This window comes from Typha latifolia, chromosome 13 (assembly GCF_019914945.1).
Source record: "Typha latifolia isolate L0001 chromosome 13, TyphaL0001v2, whole genome shotgun sequence".
Taxonomy (NCBI): Eukaryota; Viridiplantae; Streptophyta; class Magnoliopsida; order Poales; family Typhaceae; genus Typha; species Typha latifolia.
The window spans coordinates 1,064,196-1,087,648 of NC_133098.1; the positions used below are offsets into that span (position 1 = coordinate 1,064,196).

General features: G+C 36.2%; 2 protein-coding genes across 5 annotated transcripts; one reads left to right on the forward strand and one right to left on the reverse strand.

Moving 5' to 3' along the window:
- The first annotated feature begins 4,010 nt into the window (after positions 1 to 4,010).
- Positions 4,011 to 7,216, forward strand: LOC140800297 (endoglucanase 7-like). 4 transcript variants are annotated; one of them, XM_073155002.1, is made up of 7 exons: positions 4,284 to 4,440; positions 4,558 to 4,623; positions 5,070 to 5,367; positions 5,481 to 5,693; positions 5,789 to 5,989; positions 6,069 to 6,323; positions 6,433 to 7,216. In XM_073155002.1, the coding sequence occupies exons 3-7, from the start codon at positions 5,104 to 5,106 to the stop codon at positions 7,087 to 7,089; spliced, it is 1,590 nt and encodes a 529-aa protein (XP_073011103.1). In that variant the 5' UTR covers positions 4,284 to 4,440; positions 4,558 to 4,623; positions 5,070 to 5,103; the 3' UTR covers positions 7,090 to 7,216. The 4 variants fall into 4 exon arrangements, with proteins under 4 accessions (XP_073011102.1, XP_073011103.1, XP_073011101.1 ...); XM_073155001.1 differs by lacking the exon at positions 4,558 to 4,623 and having other exon boundaries at positions 4,011 to 4,440; XM_073155003.1 differs by lacking the exons at positions 4,284 to 4,440; positions 4,558 to 4,623 and adding an exon at positions 4,872 to 4,948.
- A 528-nt stretch (positions 7,217 to 7,744) lies between these two features.
- On the reverse strand, positions 7,745 to 20,755 carry LOC140799806 (dynamin-2A-like). The gene is made up of 22 exons (XM_073154276.1): positions 20,260 to 20,755; positions 20,067 to 20,117; positions 19,851 to 19,971; positions 19,614 to 19,721; positions 18,910 to 18,971; positions 18,452 to 18,569; positions 17,923 to 18,265; positions 16,988 to 17,135; positions 16,130 to 16,231; positions 15,926 to 16,045; positions 15,088 to 15,171; positions 14,858 to 14,985; positions 14,131 to 14,212; positions 13,626 to 13,758; positions 12,863 to 12,939; positions 12,653 to 12,709; positions 11,613 to 11,760; positions 11,358 to 11,518; positions 10,600 to 10,713; positions 10,468 to 10,535; positions 9,405 to 9,577; positions 7,745 to 8,333 (listed from the first exon to the last, which is right to left on the reverse strand). Exons 1-22 carry the CDS (start codon positions 20,395 to 20,397, stop codon positions 8,080 to 8,082), a joined length of 2,790 nt encoding a protein of 929 aa, XP_073010377.1. The 5' UTR covers positions 20,398 to 20,755; the 3' UTR covers positions 7,745 to 8,079.
- Positions 20,756 to 23,453: the final 2,698 nt, after the last annotated feature.

A 23,453-nucleotide genomic window follows, 5' to 3' on the forward strand; every position in this document is an offset into this window, starting at 1 on the left:
ACAAAAAACTACGTGCCTTCTTCAACTCTTCAATTCAAGGCATTTCTTCTACACCTCTTCATTAATGTAGACACCCATACCGTGCCAAGAAGTTGTCCTCCTCTTTCACTGGAAAGAACTACAATTAACAACCACCAAGATATCCTTCCACAGTTTACAAAGCCCTTGAATTCACTATAAGTAAGAAGCCAACAGTTGGCAGTGTTTTAACTTGGAAGGTATTGACACCTAGTGCTAGTCAAACAACCATGGAGAGCAATGAGGAAGTAAAAATGGCTAAGTGTACGTATATGCCGTGGAATGTGGGATGAGTGCACTCTAGACTACATTGGATTAGTCAAGAAGCAATTCTACAGCTCCTGGGTTTGTGGACTGTGCACGGAGGCGAGAAAGGACGAGATGTCGGCGGTCGGCGTAGGGCTAGAGACTGCAGTTTCTGATCCATGCCAAGTTCAGAGAAATCTGCAGGTATTGATCCAACCATTCGTATAGCTAGGTCCCTTAGTTGCTTAAGAAGACCTCTTCCTCTACTATGTAGTAACTTTTCACTCCAGTTTGTAACTATGTATGCATATATCATCTATACTTTTGGCAAGATATTGTTGTCAAGACTTGTACTGTACTTGGTGCAGTACAGTAGAGATAGATGCTACTATATAACACATAGTTCCACTCATCAATGACTAGTAACCTATGTCTTTATCAATCCTAATCTTTCACATTTTTCTTGCTTTTAGTGTGAGTACACGTCCATATCCTCATCTACTGTTGTCGTAATAATCTCTCCTTCAATGTTGCATGCATGGAATTAGAACGTTTTGTTTCAGTTTCAGTTCATGTGCATGAGCTGCAGGATAATAATTATTTTTATCTCAGATTAGTGCTAGGATTTCTATGGGTGCTCTTAAAAGGCGAAAACTTAGAGTGATGATGATTTGATACAAGACCCAATTAAGTATTTGTTTCATGCTTCTTTATATGATCACTTTAAGAATCTCTTCCAAGCATTAAGATCTTAATAATTGACATGCACCTCTTCTTTTTCTTTTTGAGAGGAGAAGTGACATCTATTCTTTTCCACCAACTGCAGAGATATAGACAGCGTTGTGGTGAACAACAGCTGTGTCATGTAATTTTTCTCATATGCTTTTGTTTATCCCTTAGTTTTGCTCTAAAAGTCTGACTAAGCCTCTCAAACATAGGTGCTATTTTGATGTAGAATTTTTTGAAAATAAAGGTTGATATTGCCACGATCACATAATTAGAATGGAATCTGAAGTACTTTGAAAACTATTTTTTCTTAGATGTATAATATATTGGACAGTATTACTTGAGTATATAATATCTTTCCTTTTGTCGTTTATTTCAACTGCATCTGCAAGGCTGCAACTTTCATATGATTTTATATTTGGAAGGAATGTTTCAAGATATTATTAAGAAATTTGTAGGTATCTTCTATTGTTTAAGATACCATAATTACTCTAAATTTTCTAAGAGTTATTCATCTTTAAGAACTTTGAATACCAATTAAAAATACTAGTAAAAGGATATAAAGTATGATAGTTACCTTTTTGTTTTTTCTTTGAGACGTATGATAATTATCTATCTCTATTTTTAATTACTAAGGTGACATATTTTGTAATAATTTCCTAGATAATGTATTGAAAATGCGATGAAAATATATGTATGAATTATATCCCGTAGTCACTGAAAAGAAAAAAGAACTAGTAAAACCTAAAATGTGAACATTGAACTTTTAGAATATTTTTTTAAGAAGAAATATTATAACTTGGAGAATGCAAGAATTTATCAAAATATTTGGAGATAGCATCTTATACTCCTCTTCTAAAAGTTAATAATAACAATAATATTTATAATAATCATGTAATATGAATATTAATAAAAAGAAGAAGAAAGTCAACAATATTTACATTCCAAAATGCATAAAGGATTTTAGATTAAGAGAGTGTCACTTTCTTGTTGTTATGGGGTCGATTTCAATCAGAGAACAAAGTAACCAACGAATAGAAGCTACTTTGACTTTTATTAGACAGAAATTAATGGAATAATTGCTGCAATCGGTGAATAATTGAGTCATCACATCAGGATCTCAAAGAAAAATGCATGCAAAAATTCACATTGCTTCCTTAAATTTTAATGCATCATTCATATGTCACGCAAGTTATATAAGAAATTGTCCCCTTTTCTACTATATTTATAGCAGCTGTTGGAAAAAAAAAACTATATAAGAAATCAATTGAAAAGGATGCAGATCATGACTGTTTACCTATCATGGAAAAAAATGTACTTTAATAAAGTTTGGTGGTTGGATAATAACTCTATTTTGATGACTATATAGCAAATTAATGAGATTGTTACATCCATTGGTGACCATTTCCTATCATGCATCCTAGTTGGTCACAATTCCCTCAAGATGCTACAAAATTGAGCATATAATTAAACACCTAAATTAACTACACAGACAGGAACCAGGCCACATTGGAGGAAATTTTCCTGCCATTTTGTATATCTTGTAAAGTTTGTAACTAGATCATATGTTTTCAGTTTGTGGGTCTCATTGATTGATGTTATTTGAGTTCTATATGATAAAGATTTTATTATGTTTAGAGTCATGGTTAATTGGCTTAAATGGTAGGGGATTCTTGGTGTCCCTCTTGCATGAAATTCCTGCTATTGGTCAAAAGATCTAAAGATTTCCTCATTAAATGTGGCAAACTTTTGGCCATAAATATGGAAGGATTGAGTACTTCAATATTCGCAATGTTGGACTAATTAAGCCCATCTCATGTTAAAATAAGGAATTCTTATTGTTTATTACTTCATGCAGAATATCTTTTAGAAATTTAACAAATATAATGTGAAAACTCATCATAGAACCTTTTGAAATTGTCAAATTTTAAAGGCAACATCTGCATAGGGATACGTGGTAGAAGACCCATTAAGCTCATCAAGAAGCTTATAACTCATGGAGAAAAAGAGAGAGAGAGAGAGAGAGAGAGAGAGAGAGATATACCATCAAAATCTCTTGCTTTGTACTTCTAATTTGACTAGGATATTATATCCAGACGATTGCAAAAAATTATAGAGATTAATACATATTAATGAAATGGACATGATTGTGAAACTTTTATAATTCTTGAATATTTTTTTCATAGCGTATAAGCCAATAATATAAAATTATTAGAAATATATTATCCTTAAGAATCTGAAAAACTTGGAGTCAAATGGATCTAAGTGAGGATCTATATCTACTAAATCACGTGGAAATTGAACCCATTGTAGTATTAATAAACTTCCAATTTGTTCATAATCAAAATATATTTTAGTATAATAGAAAAGGTTGGCTTGATACAATAGTGTCACGTATCAAGAACGAGTCAGGAGACATTATTTTGGTCTATATTATGCATCATTTTTATTTTTGCACTCATAGACCAATTCTTTTCATCACTTAAACCAATTAATGAAATGGAATTGTTTGAGTAGTTGTTCACTTGTTTGAGTCAGTCAAACCTCCCCAATGACCACAGTGGATGAGAGAATTAGTCTTGTAATTGGTTAAGAAGATCTAAAATTTCTTGAGCTACAGATAGAGTTGTTACACCTACTCCAAGGAAGAGATGAGGACTAATTAGGCTTCTTTTTAATTAATTATATTCTACCTGGGAGACTCCTGAGTTATGCTGTAAGATTATTATTTTTTTCCTACCAACTTAACCAATTTTCTTATAGTAGTTAGACATAAAACACTCATTAGGTTTGACCACTCTTTGTAATACAAAATATCGAAGATTTGAAAATATTTCGAGTTCTTTTTAGAACAACAAATTAGGATTTCGATTCATGTAAATATAAGTAGAATGATAGGATGTCAATGATTAGATTTTGCTAATCACTAGTAAGAACTATGTCAATCATTTTAACGTAGTCAAATCAAATTTAATTAAGAAAAATAGTGGTGATTTATTTGCTTAAGTGCAAAGGAACCTGGTTCATTTGCCCTTTATCTCCTCCCATCTTTTCCACTTCCTTTTTATTCTGGTCCAGGAGAATCCGCGGGGTGGTGTCGGTGGCGGTGGGTCACCGGTACGCGGTTATATTTACCGACCGGCTATTTCCAGTCACGGCGCAAGCCCGATATCAGCACCGGTCCACAAACCGTTATATCCGACACGGCAAGCAGCCCGCTATTTCGATTTCGCGCGTTTGAAATACCGCTACGGAAACTATATAAACTCTGGCGTTTCTTGCAGTAATTAAGCAATCAGACAGACCCCATAGAGAACAAATACCATCTCTCCCTTTCCATTTGCTTCTGTTGCTTTCTTCCAACGCATCCTAAACCCTCAAAATTTCAACGAAAACAATTTATTGTAGTCGTCGTCGTCGATCGCCGGGAAAGGCCGTCGGGAAATCCGAGTAATTTTCTCTTCCATCTACTTCTCTTCTCTGCTTCATTAGATTTGGTCATGTCATGTAAACGTAACTCTATTGATCATTGTTATTAATTAAATTTGTTGTTTATTATTAACTCAGATGACGACAATTCGAAGAGTAATGGTCCACAATCTGCATCATTGATACTAGTTCATCTTTATGCTGGTAGTTCATTAGTTCATTCAGATTGCTACGTTTTAATTTGTAATTGTCCGTCAAATAGTACTAAATGTTCTTCCCACGTTGTGAGTTAAAGAGTTTTTACACGTCAACCGATCACAATGTTCTCCTCCGTTTCACGGTTGAGTGGGACAGAGAAAGAATAGGTTTTGGTATGATCAGGTCTACCTACTCAAATGTAACTTGTCAAATTAGTTCATTAAAGCCATCATTGTCGAGAGAAACATCACTTTGGGTCAAACTCCTAAATGCATCTTTTAAATTTCTTCTCTTACTTAGCCAACCATGCACCAACTCTGAACTAGTCCATGTGTGAGATCTTTCCTAGCCCAAGATGGAGTTCATCTACCTGAAACATTAGAGCACAGTAGTTACCTACGTCTCCAGTCTTGCAAATTAATTAACATTGATATATACTTCTCTTGTCGCAGTTGCTTGCTGCTGGAATTACAGGGGAGTAGGGAAATGAGAGGAATAAGTAGGAAATGGTATAAGAGGAGGAGTTCATTATCATTACTGAAGGGAATTCATATCACTGTGCCAATATTATCAACTATTCTACTAAGTTTCTTTACGGCTTGCGTTGGTGCTGCTGGGACGCATGACTACAGGGATGCACTCTCCAAGAGTCTGCTCTACTTCGAGGCGCAGCGCTCCGGCCGCATGCCGTACAACCAGCGCGTGACATGGCGCGGCCACTCCGGCCTCACCGACGGGCTGCAACAAGGAGTCAGTCATCTATCTCCTTGAAACTTTCCTTCTTTTTTTTCCTATGATGTTGAAGTTGTTGATTTGTTCGTCGAGTTCTGGAACTAATAAGAGTTGACATTTTTTTTACGCAGGTGGATTTAGTAGGGGGTTACTACGACGCAGGGGACCATGTCAAGTTTGGCCTGCCGATGGCCTTCACGGTCACCATGCTGTCTTGGAGCGCGATCCAGTACGGGGAGGAGATCGCCGCCGCCGGCGAGTTCCAGCACGCCTTGGAGGCAATCAAATGGGGGACGGATTACTTCATCAAGGCGCACACACATCCGTACGTCCTCTGGGCCGAGGTGAGACAAGAAGAATCTAATTAATATTTAAACTGTCTCCTTTTCTTTGCAAATTTTATTCAAGGATAAACGTTACAGTAGCTTATTAATTGTAGGTGGGAGACGGTGACACGGACCACTACTGCTGGCAAAGGCCGGAAGACATGACGACGTCGCGGCAAGCCTACAAGATCGACAAGGACAGACCAGGTTCGGACCTCGCCGGCGAGACGGCGGCCGCCATGGCGGCGGCATCCATGGTGTTCAAGAAGTCGAACCCCCATTACTCTCACTTGCTACTGCATCATGCCCAACAGGTAAAATTACTAGTCCTACAATAACAACAAATTTAAGAGTTCGTATCTGATACGAGTCTACTTTTTGTTGTTGGAATAGTTATTCGAGTTCGGGGATAAGTTCAGGGGGAAGTATGATAGTAGCATTGACGCTGTGAAGAGCTACTACGCGTCAGTGAGTGGGTACAGAGATGAGTTGCTCTGGGCTGCGCTGTGGCTTCACAGAGCCACTGGGAAAGAGGAATACTTGGAGTACGCCGTGGAGAAGGCTGACTGCTTTGAAGGAATTGGTTGGGCCATGACAGAGTTCAGTTGGGATGTTAAGTATGCTGGGCTACAAATCTTAGCTGCCAAGGTACTAACAAGCACTCTCTTCAAAGTATCTCCTCTTTCGCCTCTGTTGTCCAAATCTGGCTCTTAATATCGAAATTAGGGAATCTAAGTTGTTAATTACTTCATTTCAGCTGCTGCTAAAAGGAGAGCACAATGAGAAGCACAAGTACACATTGGAGCAGTACAAATCCAAGGCCGACTACTACATCTGCGCATGCCTGGGGAAGAACAACGGCAGCAACGTCGACCGGAGCCCCGGCGGCATGCTGTACGTTCGCCAATGGAACAACCTGCAGTATGTCTCCAATGCCGCCTTCCTCCTCGCCGTCTACTCGGACTACTTATCCGCCGCCCATCAGGATGTCAACTGCCCCGATGGGCCCGTGAAGCCGGAGGAGTTGCTATCCCTTGCCAAAGCCCAAGCCGACTATATATTGGGCTCAAACCCGATGGGTATGAGCTACTTGGTCGGGTACGGGCTTAAATACCCGACAAATGTCCACCACCGGAGCGCGTCAATTGTGTCGCAGAAGAAGAGCAAAGGGTTCATTGGGTGCACCCAAGGGTACGACGATTGGTTCGGCCGGCGGGGGAAGAACCCGAATGTGCTCGTCGGAGCTATCGTCGGCGGGCCCAATTGCCGAGATAAGTTCAGGGACGATCGAGGAAATTACATGCAGACGGAGGCGTGCACCTACAACACCGCGCCGATGGTCGGGGTGTTTGCGAAGTTGAATCGAGTAGTAAGCCAACCGATTCAAGAATTCTTATCTCGGAGTTCGATGTAAATAGATGCACACTTTTTTTTTGATAATTATTACTGTAAGAAAAGAAATTGAGGCATTTAACGCCCAGTATACCTTTACGGAATACATAGAGAGAGGATATGAAAAAGATCTACCGTTTGCTTCCTCAGCTTCCGAAATTTTCTTAGTTTCTTAGTACACACTTGTCGATGGTCAAGTGTTACTAATCAGATGTGTCATGTATCATCATTAGGAAATTTTAGATGTGAAGAAACATTTCAATCTATCATCATTCCTGCCCATAACTATTGCGCTTGACCTTTCAACGATCTACAAATCATTTGGAATTTAATAAACCGTTTGCCTTTATGTCTAGGAATAGTCTTATTTTCCAGAACAACAACAATCACCGCTGAAAAATATTTCTATCACAAATTTCAAAACAGGAAAAAATTTCAAAGCAGTAAATAGGTTGGCAAATGCTCGTTAAACAGAGATGTGCATTACCTTTTGATAACAGTAACAGTCTGATAAAACTCAAAAGAGTCAATCGTGTTAACTGTAGGGGCTTGCGAACAAGGACTTCTACCCCTATTTTATGTAAGGTCTTCGACCGCTATTTTACACGAGGAAAAGTGGAAACTTCAAATCACCCTTTAAAAGACCGTTATGCAAAAATGAATGAAAAGAGAACGTCTAGAAACGTAAACAAATGATAATACATAAAGAGGGTTCGAAAGGAGATATTACAAGAATAATTTCAAGGCAGAGCAAAAACAAGGTGGTGACAAAACCAACAGCCTGACAAGAGCATCAAGCAGATCAATCCTAAACTGGAAACCCAAGGAGCTGGAAAAAATGGATGTCTATAAATTTCTATTAACATTCAGATCCTATAGCTGAGCACTGTTCATCTGATTTCTCCTTCTGGGTGATTCCGCAATCTAGAATCAGCTCATCAAAGTAGCAATAGCAGAAACGAAATGTGCATCTAATAAGGTTATAGGATATGTGGGATGCAAATCAGCATGCCTAGTATTTGTATCCTGATGAACTGCTCTGTGGTGGTGCAGGTGGCAACCGATTGGGGGTGCGGCGGCTACCAGAGTTTGCGCCGGAGTTTGAATCGCCATTTTGACTTGGTTCAGCGTAACGACGACCACGACTATCGGCACTCTTGGACCTCGATTCTCTAGAACTGGAATTGTCAACAGGCCCATTTGCTGAAGCATCAAATGCAGACCTCCAGTCATCACTCGAATGACCAGGGGTTCTTGGGCTACTTTCTGCAAGAAAAAGGAAAAAAGGGGTCATCATCAACAAATAACATTTGAGAAGTTTAGTACTTTTATGTTGTAGCAGATAGAACAATAGCACCACTTAAAACAGAGTTCAACCAAATTCCCCTTACAATCTGTAAAGGATCAGGCCGCCAAATGGCTAGCCAATTTTGAGAGAATTAAAGCATATGTTGAGAGACTGGCAACTTAAACCTGATATGCAAGAATAGTTTGGGAATGGATATTTTGGGTGCATACTTTGCATACCAGGAAAAAACTATGTTGCAACTCTTGTGCAGTAACCCTTCTAATTTATAAGGAAGTAATTCTATCATCTTATTTATTAGAAATTCATATTTATACAAAAAAAAGTGATCTTCTCAGATTGTGTAGGAACAGTGCTTAGAAGCTATAAGGTGAGAGGAATAAATAATGTGATGAGCGACAGCAGCAGTACTTGTCCTCGGACAATATCAAAGTCCGCACAAAGCTAAGTTCACTAAAGAAAAACCAAGACAGCAGCTGGAGTCCAGGGAACTACTATCATGATATGAATAAAAGAAGCCAATAGTTTCAGCTGCACAGGTATAATGCCAACTGTAACTAGAAAACATATGGATTGCATAACATATTTGCTTCTATGACGTCAAGATTATAAATATTCTAGAGAAAAATTTACAAAATTGCCGTGTACAATCCATTGTGCCGCCAAAAGAAATTGTGTGGATTCTTAAGTCAGGGAGGGCAAAATGCAACATGTGGAACAAGTCAGAAATGTAAACTGAATACAGTCAAGGATCTATATCATGATGACTAGATTAAAAGCTCCAAGATTCATCTGCTTGGGCATGAAATAATATTAATCAAACCATATGTACCAGATTAACCCACTTCAAAGTTATGTTACTGTTAATATCATTGTTTCTTCCAAGTATAGGGTCATTAATATAAATGTACTATTAAAGATGGAAATTTATGTGCATGACCAGGCATGAAGAACAAAACTTTATAGACACTAATGTTCCATTGTGGAGATGTGCATCTCTCTTGTGAAAAAAAAAAAAAAACTCAGCTTACCAGCTCCAGTGCCATTATCTGACCAACTAGCAGCAGCTGCACGATTGTCATGGACACTAAGTTGACGTGTAAGTTTCGAGAGGAGAGATGACTGCTTCTGGAATCTTTGACGCCTGCGTTTGACATTCTGGTCTTCTTGGAGCAGTTCTTCTATCTTTGCCGAGTTTTGTGCACTAGTCATGAGCATACAAAAGCAGGAATAAGATTAGGACGTCTTTAAGATGTAACTTCCATACTACTTCAGAATTTTCTTACGAATCTGAAAGTCATAAAAGGCACCAGACATCATAACTAAGGAAAATTGATCTTCTAGTCATGATCATACAAAAGCAGGAATAAGATTAGGACGTCTTTAAGATGTAACTTCCATACTACTTCAGAATTTTCTCATGAATCTGAAAGTCATAGAAGACACCAGACATCATAACTAAGGAAAATTGAACTTCTATCCACAATGCAACAACTTCTTTGCTAGCCAAGATGAGGGCCAAAAATCAGTTCCATGTTTGGTTAATAAAGATGAGGCTCTAATAATTGGTTCTTCGATGACATAGGACTGTTAGGCAACTTCCCATCTTTCCATTTTAAAGAATTTAATTAGAGCAAAAGGCCCATTAATTAGCAATTGCCAATTTTGTTTGGCATTTCGCAATGAATGGACTACATGAAGTAATGAGACAGATATTAGAACAGCTAGGAAAAAGGTTAAAACATATAGAGTATAATTAGCATTCCCGGATACTCTTTTTTGTATTTTCTGCATTGTAACTTTCTCATTTTCGGGTCTGCTTGCTTCTCTTTTCAGAGGAAAGTGCTCCTACGTTGCCTAAAGCTTATGTAGTAAAAGGTGAATAGTAAATCTGCAGACTGGAATATAGACATGGAAATCAAGATTTCAAGGGTACTTCAATCAAGGAAAATCTCCTTTCATGAAGAAAAAGATAGACATACCAGCAATGCTTTCAAGGAAAGAGAGGAAGAGAGTAAAATCAAATTGATGGGATGACAGAATATATAATATTAACCAACAGCAGTCCAATGCATTATAAGTGGCTTAATTAACCTTATAGAGCTGTAAAGTTGATTTAGCATGTCTTCTTTTGCTTTTTCCACTTGGCATAGCACAACAGCCTGCACAAGAAAATAAAAGTTAGGATCTCAAAGAAATTGATCTACAGAAACTTTGGTTAGGAACCTTTGGAACATTTGCAGCAAGACTGTTCAAAACAGCCTCCACATAGCCACGAACTTCTTGTGACATCCATCTAAGCTCTTCTTCGGGGTCAGCAGGTCTTCGAGCCATTGTGTCCTAAAAGAAGCACATTAAATTTGTCAGAACTTTAACATCATTTCAGACAATTTTGAAATGTCCAATGAAGACTGTGGAGATCAAAATATGATGCTGGAAAAAGCAAGTCAACAACAAAAGACGTGATTTGTCTTAATATTAAAGTGAATCTTCCTAAGGGAAAAGCTCAATGAAGGACAAGGATCCATATACTCATCCCTAAATAGTTGGTACTAAAAGCTTTGTCATTGATTTTTCCATTGAAGGTAGCATACAAGAGGCTGACTGCATAGAAATGGTGTACAGCATTCCCCATTACTTACAGGGAAGAATAGCAGAAAGGGAAGGTAATCGACCATGTTTACATGAATAACATGCATGTTAGAAAGGAGAAAAAAAAAGGCACTGACTAAAGGAAGCAGCTCATTTCTATCACTGACAAAGCTCTTCATATACAGACAGACAGGAATAAATATTAGAATACAGTCCACAAAATTGTTATCAGGTAACTGTCATCAATCAAAAATTTAAATCGAATGAAACAGATGCATGCAAAGCTTCTAAATTCCCAATTTCCACAAGCAAATGAGCACTGTTTAGACTGTACCTATAATTAGAATAATGTAATTACTAATAAAGCAATCGCCCATCACATTTGGACTTACTAGGGAACCATCTGAAAGGCTTTGCCTTATGGATGAACCACCTTCAGAAGCATTTGTACCCTTGGCAGGAGTCCCCTTAGGTTGAATAACACTTCTTATCTTATTCACCCACTCAACTTTGTCAGCCATACTCTCAGCCTTCAGTACAACAGCATTGTGGGCTGCAAGATCAGAAAAAAATGCTTAAAAAGGTGTAAAGAAAAAGGAAGATACTAAGAGTTGTTCTGAAGTTGGAGGTCTTAATGGATAATTTACCTTTTAAAACAGTTTTATATGCAACCTTGTTAGTTATCTTAAACACAAGACTTGGGGCTTTTCCAGAATCTGGTCCATTTGCCTTCTTTGACTCCTTCAAACTTTTGGGAGGATCTTCCTCATCTGCAATCTCTTCAATGTTACATTCCTGCAAAACCGCAAATATTTCAAAAGAAAGAAACTGGTACCTAATTTCTGGACAACCGCATAAGCTCAAACTCTGGCATACTATACTGTCCAAGAAACAGGATAACTTTGAAAATATTGTACAATTTTGATGTCTCTATGGCATGTATAATGTATTTTTAGCTTTCAGCAAGCTACTGTAATCTTAACTCCCACAAACATCAATCCCTTATAATGACCATCATCATCAACAGCAGAAGAGGCAGATAGCAGATCAAAAGGTCACAGCTCAAGATGCAGCAGGAAGAATAGACAAAAATTCTGACCATCAACTTGGCATCAATCCTCTAGGAACAAATTATTGTGTTACCTTATATATCCCATCCGTAGCACCGTAGAGGACCTTTACATATATTCAAGCATCAGATCCAGTTATCCAATTTCTTCCCTTTAAGTAGCACATCTAGATATTTATGGCCTTTCAAATTTTCCCTCAAACCCACACTTTCTGGTATTAAGTGGGATATAAAATAACATGGTATAAGCACTCGACTAAATCTAGACATTCACCTCATTGCTTTCTTGTTCTCTCAAAATAACACACACAAGGTAGGAAAATAATCAGATTTTAGTATCTCCCAATTCCTACAAAAATCAGAGAGCCTCAAATACATAGTCATTTCTATTACAGATGAAGTCATACTAGATCATCAAATTTAGATCTTAAGAAAATGAACAATTACTCCAATGATGTTTAAATATGCCATTCAGCTGAAAGGTTATTGAAACATAAAAGTATCCAGAGAATGATATATAGACAGCTTAAATCAACTTTAAAACATTAGAGGGGAATGAAAAATGAAGTTTAAAACCCATAACCAACTAATAACATACAAAACCAAACTATTTCGTACCTCCAAAGTTATAACACCTCGAAAATGTCTCTCTTCTTGTTTCTTGGTGTATCCAAGCTGGATCAAAAGTCAAGTGTATGGTGAATCCATCATCCCAACAAAATAAGAAAACAAGCAAAATCTAGGAATAATGTAGGAATTAAAAAAAGCTCTTATGTTAAAATAAGAAATAGAACAGATCTGTGCACACAAAGAGATTATATTACTAACCTTTCCGCTTTTCTCATTTAGAACGAACCATCTCTTGCTCCAGCCATTAGTTTTTCCACTTTTTTTCAAAAGAAAACCTGTGAAAAGATGAAAATAAGCCATAGGTAAATTTATTAACGCATCAAATTATATTTCACAGGCAAACTACTGTAATTAAGATGCTGGTAGATGAACGAATCTTCTAGTCATTATGGTGAAAGAATCCAAAAAAAAAACTTCTCCTTTTCTCATTTCAGGAGAATAAAACTTTAGTCCGATGGAAGCCTAGGAAATCCAAGTCAGTATAATTATTTATCTGAAGATTAGGAAAGCAAAAACATTGCATCATATAAGATGACATCTGAGGTCCTTAATTCTGCATAATGCACAGATAATGCTCACAATTCGAAAGGATTAGGAGAGAGATAATGCTCCTCATCCTCCGTCTGTTCTGATTATACTAGAGATGATGCTTGCAATTCAGGTAATCAGGTAATTTCTTCTAGAAGTATTCTACACCCAAGCTAAAATAAACTTTCCAATCAATTTTAGAAGCTGTAAACTGCAAATCACTGTAACCTCAAGATGATTGAGATGTCCCTCGAATCACAGTCAGCAATGTTACCTTATGTTTCCAGCCTATTTTACACTTACAAGCCAATGTATGTACCATAGCACAAAATGAACAGATAATTATGCGCAGATGAAGTTCTAAAGTAATAGACTTACATAAGAAATTGAATTGAATTCACTAAGGCAACCTTTATGCCATGAGGTCCAATACCTGCAGTTATTTCGCCGTCAGGCCCAGCAACCTGTAAATTTGACCCCTCTTTTGCATCTTTATCTTGCTTACTGGGCTTCTCCTTCATCGATTTTAAGCTAGCCTGCTCTGATACTGTTTGAGGGCTTGTTGCCTAAAGGTGGTAAATTATTATGAACCAACCAAAATAACACAAATTTACATAGGTAACTGTAACACTAACAAGGCAATGTGATTTGATCCTTGCAAATTAGCATTGTAAAAGCAATTCCTCTACATCCAAAAAGTGTGTTAATCTGATATTTAACTTGAGATAACATATCCTCTCTTATATTTTAATGGCAGATTTTAGTGTGATCAACTCTCTGGGAACTTGCTTATCTGAAGTGTTATTGAATTGTATGTTCTCCTAATGTTTTCTTACAACTTAGATCATTACATAAGTCAATATATTAATACATTCTTCTTAGAGACAGCTATATGCATATAAATCGTATAGTGATATGCGTGAAAAGAGAAAATATACTCTGTTCAAAATGATTTGCTCTGCCTCCTGCCCCTTCTTAGGTTTATTCTTCAGTTCTTCCTCTCGACGCTGCCTATCCATCCTGCAAGTGGTATACCAATAGCAGAAAATTTAAAGATGCTAGTGTCTTCGCTAACATAAGAATATGGATGATGCTGCAAGTGAAATTTGATTACCTAAATACTATGATCTAAATAGATCATTCAATATCTAATAATAAAGCAAAAGGAGAATAATGGTTAGGATAATGATTTATCAGTCTGATATCGTTTATTCTTCTTCTTCTATCATCATAAACTTGCTTCACTTCTTTTGGGAGTATTGCAAATTAGGGCTCCACTTTCTTGCCATATAACATAGAAAATCTAAAACTAGCAGCACATATAATTTAGCCACCATAATTTTGCTCATCATTTTCCTCTAAGGAGTAAAGGAAGCTATAAGAAGCACATATAAAACAAGAGAAAACCAGCAAACCTTCTACCTGCAATTAAATGAAAAGACCAAACATGGAATTTGTTGGATGATGAAGAGACTGTTGGTTTGAAACACTAATTGATACTTATTGTGGATTTTGAGAAGAAACAAAGATACATCCACCTAACGATTAAAAGCCTCTGGAAGATGAATATGAAAATATTGCAACCAAGTGTCATGCCAATCACGCTTTTCAATAAGAAACAGGAAATAAGTGCTAATGTACTTTTTCAGGCAAAATCCAACCAACCTTCTCTGCACCAAGCGGATGAAGTGCTGAGGAGGAACAAAGGCACGCTCCATATCAACAAGCGCAACAACCATCTTTTTGGCCTCATTTTTAAACCCATCCAAAGCAGAAGATGCAATTGCAATAACCTTGGGAAGGAAATTAAAAATGTTTTGTAATCAGAATCAACAGTGAAGATCAATATAAAAGTATAAGACATTCTTTATTAGTGCACCAGACAGAAGGAATACCTCACGCTTGAATGAAGGGTATCTTCCGAGGCCTGGTGTAGCATTTGCAGAAGCAGATACTATATCTATTAATACACGGTGTACCTGATAGCAGTAATTCCTATAAGACATAAGTACATAAAAAAGGACAAATAACTAAAGTAATCCTCAAGATAGCAATAAACCATAGAAGAAAATGTGCAGGAAAAAAGACTACAACTAAGTAATCTCCAAGAAAGCAGCAATTTATATAGATACAAAGTAAGGAAATATCAGATAATTACAGTGGAGAAACAATTGAAATATCCCACAAAAAGTCAAAGAGTATGTTACTTGAATCTAAAAAAAATAGTGTCCAAGTGCATGTGGCTCCCGCCCACACAGGGTCTGTGTGGGGAGATGTACGCAATCCTGACCTATGACCTCTTGGATGCAAAGGACAAGAGTTACCATCACACCAAGTGATGCTCTCTTAGTATGTTACTGAATTCTGAAGTTCTAGACAAAGAGAGCATCTGATTAGTGAGTGGAGCAAAAGGAACACACTTGACACCTTGTAATCGGCAGAAAAAGTTCTGTTAAAAATGGTCAAGAATATCATCATTGAATAAGAGGATATGTACTCTATTAACGACTAACAAGATTGCAGAGTGCAACAAACCTGCAACTGTATAGGATATGAAGAGCGTCTTATAGTAAAAGGCAATATTGCTACTGAAACAACAAAACTAAAGCTCCACGAATGTAAAGTAAAAGTCATAAGAAAACAGTTGCCAGTTTAAACCTGTAAACTCTAGAAAACAGATGAAAGAATGTACTCATTACTCAAAACCAAACTACCTCAAAAGTTATAAATTACCTCATCCACACAGAGGCGTGATGGCTCCTTGGCTAATTCCAAAACACCTTTTATTAAAGACCTTAAACCTTTTTCTGGAGATATCAGATATGGTTGATAACCATCAGCTTCCAGCACAATCTAGGATGTAAGAAAAACCATTAAAATTCGAGGGTCATACTATTTGATGAAAAAAAACAGAGCTTTGGTTAAAGAAAATGTTACCCTCTTAACATTATTAATATCAAAATGCCTATCCAAAGGAAGTTGCTTGATCCTATTAGGAAAGTTCCCCTCGAAACTCGCAACAACTTTCCAACCAGCACCCTGGAAATGAATGGCCCAGTTGTAATTGCATAATGATATGACAGTGTGCAAAGAATATTAAGAAAATAATAACATATCTTAAACTGAAGATATCATATCTTAAACTGTAGATATTAAACTCACATAATATAGTTTACACCTTCACATGTTATGCTGCTGCATACATAGTATTTAAGCACGAATGATATAATTGTATGGTTAGTGGTTTTGCAACATTCTGAAACATTTTCATGCTAACAGCAAAACATATAAATTCACAACACAAGCAGTGTTATTTGTATAGTACTCATGTGTTTCATGGCAATCCTCAAACTGGCATGCATCTTTATTGCTAGGAGACCAGCATGCCCATTTATACAGTGCAATGCTTTACAAAGTACGTCAAATGATTGTACAATTCATGAAACAAAATTCCATTATACAATTCATGAAACAAAATCCCATTATCCTCTTTGCAGAAAAAATTATGCTAAATATTAAGCTAGCATGTACCAATTAATCTGCATTTATGGTAGGCCAAATGAATGTATAGTTCTTCATGAACCAAAATTCAACTTCTCTTTGTAGAAAAAACTTTACTAACTATTAAGGTAGCATGTGTTGAATTAATATGCTTTCTACAAAAGAGCAAGAAACCTATCCAGTTTAGCTGCTTACGAAGCATTATATCATTTATTTTTAGCCTTCTGAATCAATATAGGAAGAAATAGGTTAGTAGAAAAGGCACAAAATGGGTTCAAGGATTAGACTACTAACCTCACCAGTAGCAATATGCTGGAGAAACCTATCCTCGAATTCCCGGCAAAGCTCCAAAGCAATAGCCCTGGTTCCTTCAACACTATCTACCATCTGTTCTCCAAGCCTTACCAATTCATCTTGCACTATCTGAGATTTACCCTGAAGCCTGCAATTGCATAGTTAGGAAAAAGAAAAATTAGCTCAAAACCATTGGATCATATAACAAGTTCACCACAAGAAAAAGTACCTATAAAGATTTAAACATAGGCATACCCTGAAATTTTCAGGAATTATGTATCTTATACTAGTTAGTTACTCAGACATTGTAAGAGAGTGCATGAATTCTGGAAAAGGATAGAGTTCTAATTAGCAATAGCCAGCAGTTGATGTGAAAAAGGGTCTTAATGACCTTCAACACTGAAATGTTTCAATGTGGTCGCATTGACATCTAATCTTACATGCCTAAGCTTCAAGTTTTTGTCGGTTTAAGTATTTTAGGTAGTGACAAAGCTGCTTGCCTACGTGCTACAAGACTATAAGCATTGTTATGGTATGGAAAAGAAGGATCAAGTATTCAAGCTATATGATCAAACACACTCTAGTTCACCTACCCTCTAGATCCAATATCAATTCCTTATTACTTGGTGTGTCCTGGTAACTGCATTGTCTTAATAATAGGAATAACGGAACCAAAAATTAGTAGCTGGCAGGAAGAAGCACCTATCTTCATTGACACATTATTATAGAACAAGTGTACCACAGGAAAGCAATCCAAAGCTTCCCAAGGCTTGAAAAGGAGGATAGAAGGAGCAGCTTCATGTCATAACGAGGCAAAGATATGAGGAAAAAAAATAATAAATGGAAAAAAGTCAAAAACGTGTAGCGTGATTTGGAACTAAAGCATGTAAACAAATTGTTAAGTGATCACAGAGGACAATGGAAATAAACTATACCCAGTCAGAAGGTTTGGGAGCCTGACTTTCATTCGCTTACGAATCTGTTTGGCAAGTGTATCTACTAAAGCAACTCTTCCAAGCTTACTTTGGGGAGCTCCAGTTAGTATGGACCTAAGGCTTTCACTCTCAGCTCGCCAAGCAGTTTCCAGTGAATTTTCAGAGCCGACTGATCCAGATTGTGCTGAAGCAATAGCAACAGATTGCCCGATTAGCGCGACCCAATCAAATTCTGCCGCATTTCGTGGTCCCTGATTCAGAAGAAGGGCCTTAACGGCAGCAAGACTTTTCTGGTCTCCAGCTGCTTGATCAATCTTGCTAATAACACCAATTGTTCTGGTTCCTGTGAAAAATTGAAAGAAGAGAATACTCACTAGCATAACTCAACATTGCCCAAAACAACACAAACAGCTAAAAGATAGATGACACTGAAAACAACATAAACTAATATATAATCAAGCCTTGCACTGATTGCATCCATAATTAAGCAATTAGAAAGGAAAGCTGGCCATAGATTATCAAAACAAACCATCTGAATCAAATTCCTTGGCCAGCCTAAGAGCTCGAGATGATGAAACTTCTGCTGCTTGGGAAGCTGGTAGAACAATTAGCACTATTGCATCAGTATGTGCCGCATAGTCTCTAATCTGAAGCAAGAAGGAAAACAAGTAAACAGCCGAGTATGTTTCTGTCATTTAAACATATGCAATAAAGAATAACCCCAGTAGAAGCCATATCCTTATGTTTCTGTCATTTAAACATATGTAATAAAGAATAACCCCAGTAGAAACCATATCCAAAGACATGGTCATGATTATCATGCTATTAATGTTTCAACTTTCAACTAAAATGTCTTCATTAAAGACTCCCAATTCCATTGTATTTTAGCATTTGGCGCTACCAACTATCTAGGTGATTAGTGATTAGTGCCAACCATGTTTAACAAATTACCTGTAAAACAAAAAAGAAATATTAGCAGATACTAACCATTGATTCATCCATGGCTCGCTGGTCTACTCCGGGTAAGTCAATCAATTTTAATGGAGGAGCTGAAAATGGAAAAATAAAAAGAAAAAAGGGTGAGCAAAGACTTTAAGTAAGAAGGTAAGCATCCTGAACAATGTTTGCATTAAAAAACAAAACACATCTTTTTTGCACCGATTTATGCTATGCTGAGAGGATGATCAAATTAAGTTTGTAAGAAACAACCAAAGCAAGAGACTGTCTTAACTATCACATTTTAGTATTGTCATGCTATTAATTTTAAATAATATTTGGGTCAGCTGATTAAGCAGTCAAAACAAACTGAACTGTTTCTTGATTCTACAGATCATAGCATCAATTCTAAACTAGATCTGACAGACTTACTAAAGGCCTTAAATTATTAGGAGGTGAACTCAACTCATACTACATTATATTTAAGAACAAGTACTGTATATCAGTATAAACGAAATATGTTAGCACTTGTTTCTTGATAATGATCAAAGAGATCTTCTTAACAGCCTTTTAGATTGTTCAAAAGATTACTGGTGCCTAATACTTATTTATCCTCGTACACAGGCACATTGTATCAATCCAACAAACAAGACAAGAAGAACTGAGCCTATTGTAGACCTTCATTCCACATTGATGAGAGAATCCAAATGAAATATCTAGATAGACTAATGCAGGAGATTAAACCGATGACAAACCTGTACTAGTTCGTAGCTTCAGATATATTTCGTCTGACCGGCTCCTTCCAGAGCTATTGACCCCTGTTCCCTTACTTAATCTATCTTGCAGGGAATGCCTAAGTGCACCTACAACAGAAAGAAGGATCCACAAAGACCATCAAAACTCATGCATTATAAATGAGCCTTATTTTACTACAGTAACATTTTATTCTAGATGTACTACTTGAACATTAAGGAGGGGGCAGAGTATCTCACTCGCAGTAACCTGCTGTGACTTGTTGTCTATCTGCAAGATGATAGATTTGCTGCTGAGCGAGCTATCCCTCTGCAAATCAATGCAGATGGGTGCCCGTGTTGCACCATTCTCTCCCGTAGGCTGTAACCAAAAGAATTTTTGTTGGCAAATAATCAGATTGACCTTCCGTATAATGAAGATATCGTTTAAAGATCTTAGTACATAATATCGCATACCAGGACAGGATGACCGATCAAGCTATTCAATACTGCCGATTTGCCAGCACCCTGGAGAACACAAATATCATCAGATTTATAATGCAATTGCACGTAAACTTTACTCATCGAGAACAAAGTCTACAGGAAACTAGAAAACCCCACAAAAGATCCAAAAAGAGGGCCACGATTCAGCTAGAGAACTCCAACTCACAACATTGCCGAGGACTACAACATTGAGGAAGGTCGAATTCCTCTTTGACGATGACTCGTCCGGGTCCTCGTCGGCCAGAAGTGCGGCCGCCTGCAGCATCGCCTCGGATAGCTTCGTCAACTCCTCCATCGCCTCCATGGCGACGAGATCCGGATCTCTGCCCACTACTTACAGCCCTATCTGAGGGGATAAGACCGGCTAGGGCTTCGGATGAGCGAGGAGCGTGACCAGATCCGGATCGCAGGGAATGAATCGAGGGATGAAGATCGAAGATAAAGGAAGTTAAGATCCAATCGAGACGAAGGAGATCGCAGAGGAAGGAGGGGAGAGATCTCCTCACCGACCTTGCGATTTAATTTGAGAGTTGAATGGAACGGAGCGATCAGGAGGAGAAATGGGGTGCGGACGGCGAAATAAGAAGGGAGGGGGAAAGAGAGAAGTGGGGGAATTGGTCGCAAAAAAATAACTTTTTATTAACCTCCACTGACGAGACTTCGGAGCTAATTAAAACGGAGCGGGTATCTTATCGGGGGGTTTAAAATCGGGTGCGGTGGCCAATTCTGGTGGTGGGGACCATGTTCCTTTTTCGCCGATCTCAATATACAATATCTCATAGTTTTGAATTGAAATAATTTCACTTATAACCTCAAATTATCCGTCACTTTCTCATTATATTTTTCAATTTATTCATAAATTGTTAAGTTACTCGACTGACTCACGAGTAAATTTATAGTTTTATATTCTTATTTTTTAAGAAAATAAATAAATATTAATGTATTATTTATGTGTATTCCGATGAGTATTTTTTGTCTCTGCCTCTTTGGGGTCACAAGTTCCTAATAATTTATGGGGTCTAGTATAGTATACTAAAAGAGAGTTCAGGTGATGCAGGCCAAAACTGGCCATAGTTCAAAAATATCTAGATAAAATTATTTTTAAAAACGAAAAAAAAAATGTGATATTGGATTTCTTTTGAAGAATTAAATATATTTTTAAGATATCAAATAAATACTTTAGATTTTAAAATATTCCATTGTTTAACACTTAATGAAATGTTTTTATTTGTTGGTGTTTACTTATGCGCATGTTATAATAAAAAAATCATCGAATGAGATTGGGAGGGAGGGGTCAATTGGTTCGAATTTGTTAGATTGGGTCGGATTATCATAATGCAGATATAAATATGATCAGTTTATCAAACATGCTACATAGATTATTATAAATAAATTATCGGATAACACAACTTATTTAAATTTATACAGATTATAAATATTTTTTTTTCAAATTATTATTATATTATCTTGTCATAAATGAATTAAGATAATAAACACAAAAATGACCCAATTATTAATCGAGTAAGACCAGCTAATTTGTTGACAAGTCGAATCTGATTATATTAAACCCAAATCTATTTAAAAATCAAATTATCTTATCATATAGCATAAATAACAGGAATAAAAAAATAAATACATATAATAATAATAAATATTACTGCAAGAGATAGTAGTAATTAATTAATTAAGTTATATACTCAGTTGTGAATTTTTTTTTTCCATATGACAATGCAACATTTCCTATGATAATTATTGCATATTTATCAGCTAGTAAATGATAGTCAAAAGTTTAAAAAGCTTTTAGTTCTATTTGACTGGGGACATCATATGAAGGCATTCCAAATAATCCAAATTTTGGGTGCAGAGACGAGGGAACAACTCTCCTCGGAGTTATCAAGAAAATTTTAAATTTTGAACTAGTTTGTTATATACATCTTCCCTTAAATCATCTCACCTATCACTATTTTATTTTTAAATTTTTTTTAATATCTTTATACAACTATTTTTTAATTTAAAAAAAACCTATATGGACCTCTAAACATAACAAAAAAATAATAATAAATAAATTTTGAAAAGTGTGTATGAAAAAATGGTGATAGATGAAGGATCTATGTTAAATTTATCCCCTCTTTTTATTTAAAAAAAATATATTACAGTATTATTTTACCGAGATAAATAAATGTGATAAATCTTATTTATTAAGATTATTTTTTCTTATATTTTATATGGGATTAAAATAATGAGATAACCAGTGAGTCATCTAATTTTGCCCCTCGGCTCTTTTTATCCGAACCCTAGCCATTTATATAATAATATATTGTGCTGTATTTTGAAGATTAAATCTATATTGAACACTGTAATACTATAAGATTACAATATATTTACTAATATTTTATAAATATGTATATAGTTAAAAAAAATTAATATGAGATTTTCTATCTGTGATGGTATATGTATTATGTAAATTATGGTAAATTCAGTCAAATTATTTTTCAGCAAGAATCACAAAAATATTTATAAGTAGACAACATAATAATTGTAAAATTTATAAAGAGAATAAGATCAATTTAATTATTTTTATCCTTTTTTCTAACCACCGTTTCCAATTTCTTTTGGTAATTAGTCTTCTTTACCTTAATTTTTAATACACCTATCAATTTTAATAACATTTAAACAATGAGGTTAATAATGAGTTAGAATGCAAGTTGAATAATATTGACCGAAATGCGAGGTCTAAGTGAAACAACTCGTTTAAGATGAAACTTCAAACCATGACAACACGATTAATGTCAAACAAGTTTTCACATTGTCGCATCAAAAATTCTCTCACTTCTTTTACCATTCACACATCTTATTCCAAAATCTAGAAGCTTTCCCTCAAATTTTCCACCTATATATTTTCTCCTATTATTTACCTTCTTTTCTTAAAAAAAATAAAATATATATTAAAATTTAGCAATGAAAGACACGGAAAGCCGCTAGTCTCAACCGCCAAAAGTTGCAAGAGATGAGCAGGGAAGAACCTTTCCAACTAACACCCAATACCTCAGAGGTGTCTCGTGTTTGTCAGCCAATCAACAGCACAATTAGTCTAACGAAACATGTAAAAAAATTTACATTAAAAAATATTTTAGAAGTAAAAAGACATCATTATTTATGTATTTGATAACTCATCCCAACTCTTGAATGCAATTCAACACGTTCGTGAGCAACTGAGAGTCTGTCTCCATAACTAGGAGGGACTAGTAAGATTTAATATAGACCGACATTTTTCTGACCGCACAAGCTTTAACTTTAATTGTGACTAAAAATGTTGACATTTAGACCTCCTAATAAAAGGTGATCTATTAGACCACCCAA

Bases quoted from the DNA above. Each gene is read 5' to 3' on its own strand.
- LOC140800297 (XM_073155001.1), top strand. From the start codon at position 5,104: ATGAGAGGAATAAGTAGGAAATGGTATAAGAGGAGGAGTTCATTATCA. The intron at 5,368-5,480 runs GTCAGTCATCTA...TTTTTTACGCAG, and splicing joins CCGACGGGCTGCAACAAGGA to GTGGATTTAGTAGGGGGTTA. The intron at 6,324-6,432 runs GTACTAACAAGC...ACTTCATTTCAG, and splicing joins TACAAATCTTAGCTGCCAAG to CTGCTGCTAAAAGGAGAGCA.
- LOC140799806 (XM_073154276.1), bottom strand. From the start codon at position 20,397: ATGGAGGCGATGGAGGAGTTGACGAAGCTATCCGAGGCGATGCTGCAG. The intron at 16,046-16,129 runs GTAACATTTTCT...CTTACATCCTAG, and splicing joins ATATTAATAATGTTAAGAGG to ATTGTGCTGGAAGCTGATGG. The intron at 12,940-13,625 runs GTATTGGACCTC...ATCTTTTCACAG, and splicing joins TGACGGCGAAATAACTGCAG to GTTTTCTTTTGAAAAAAAGT.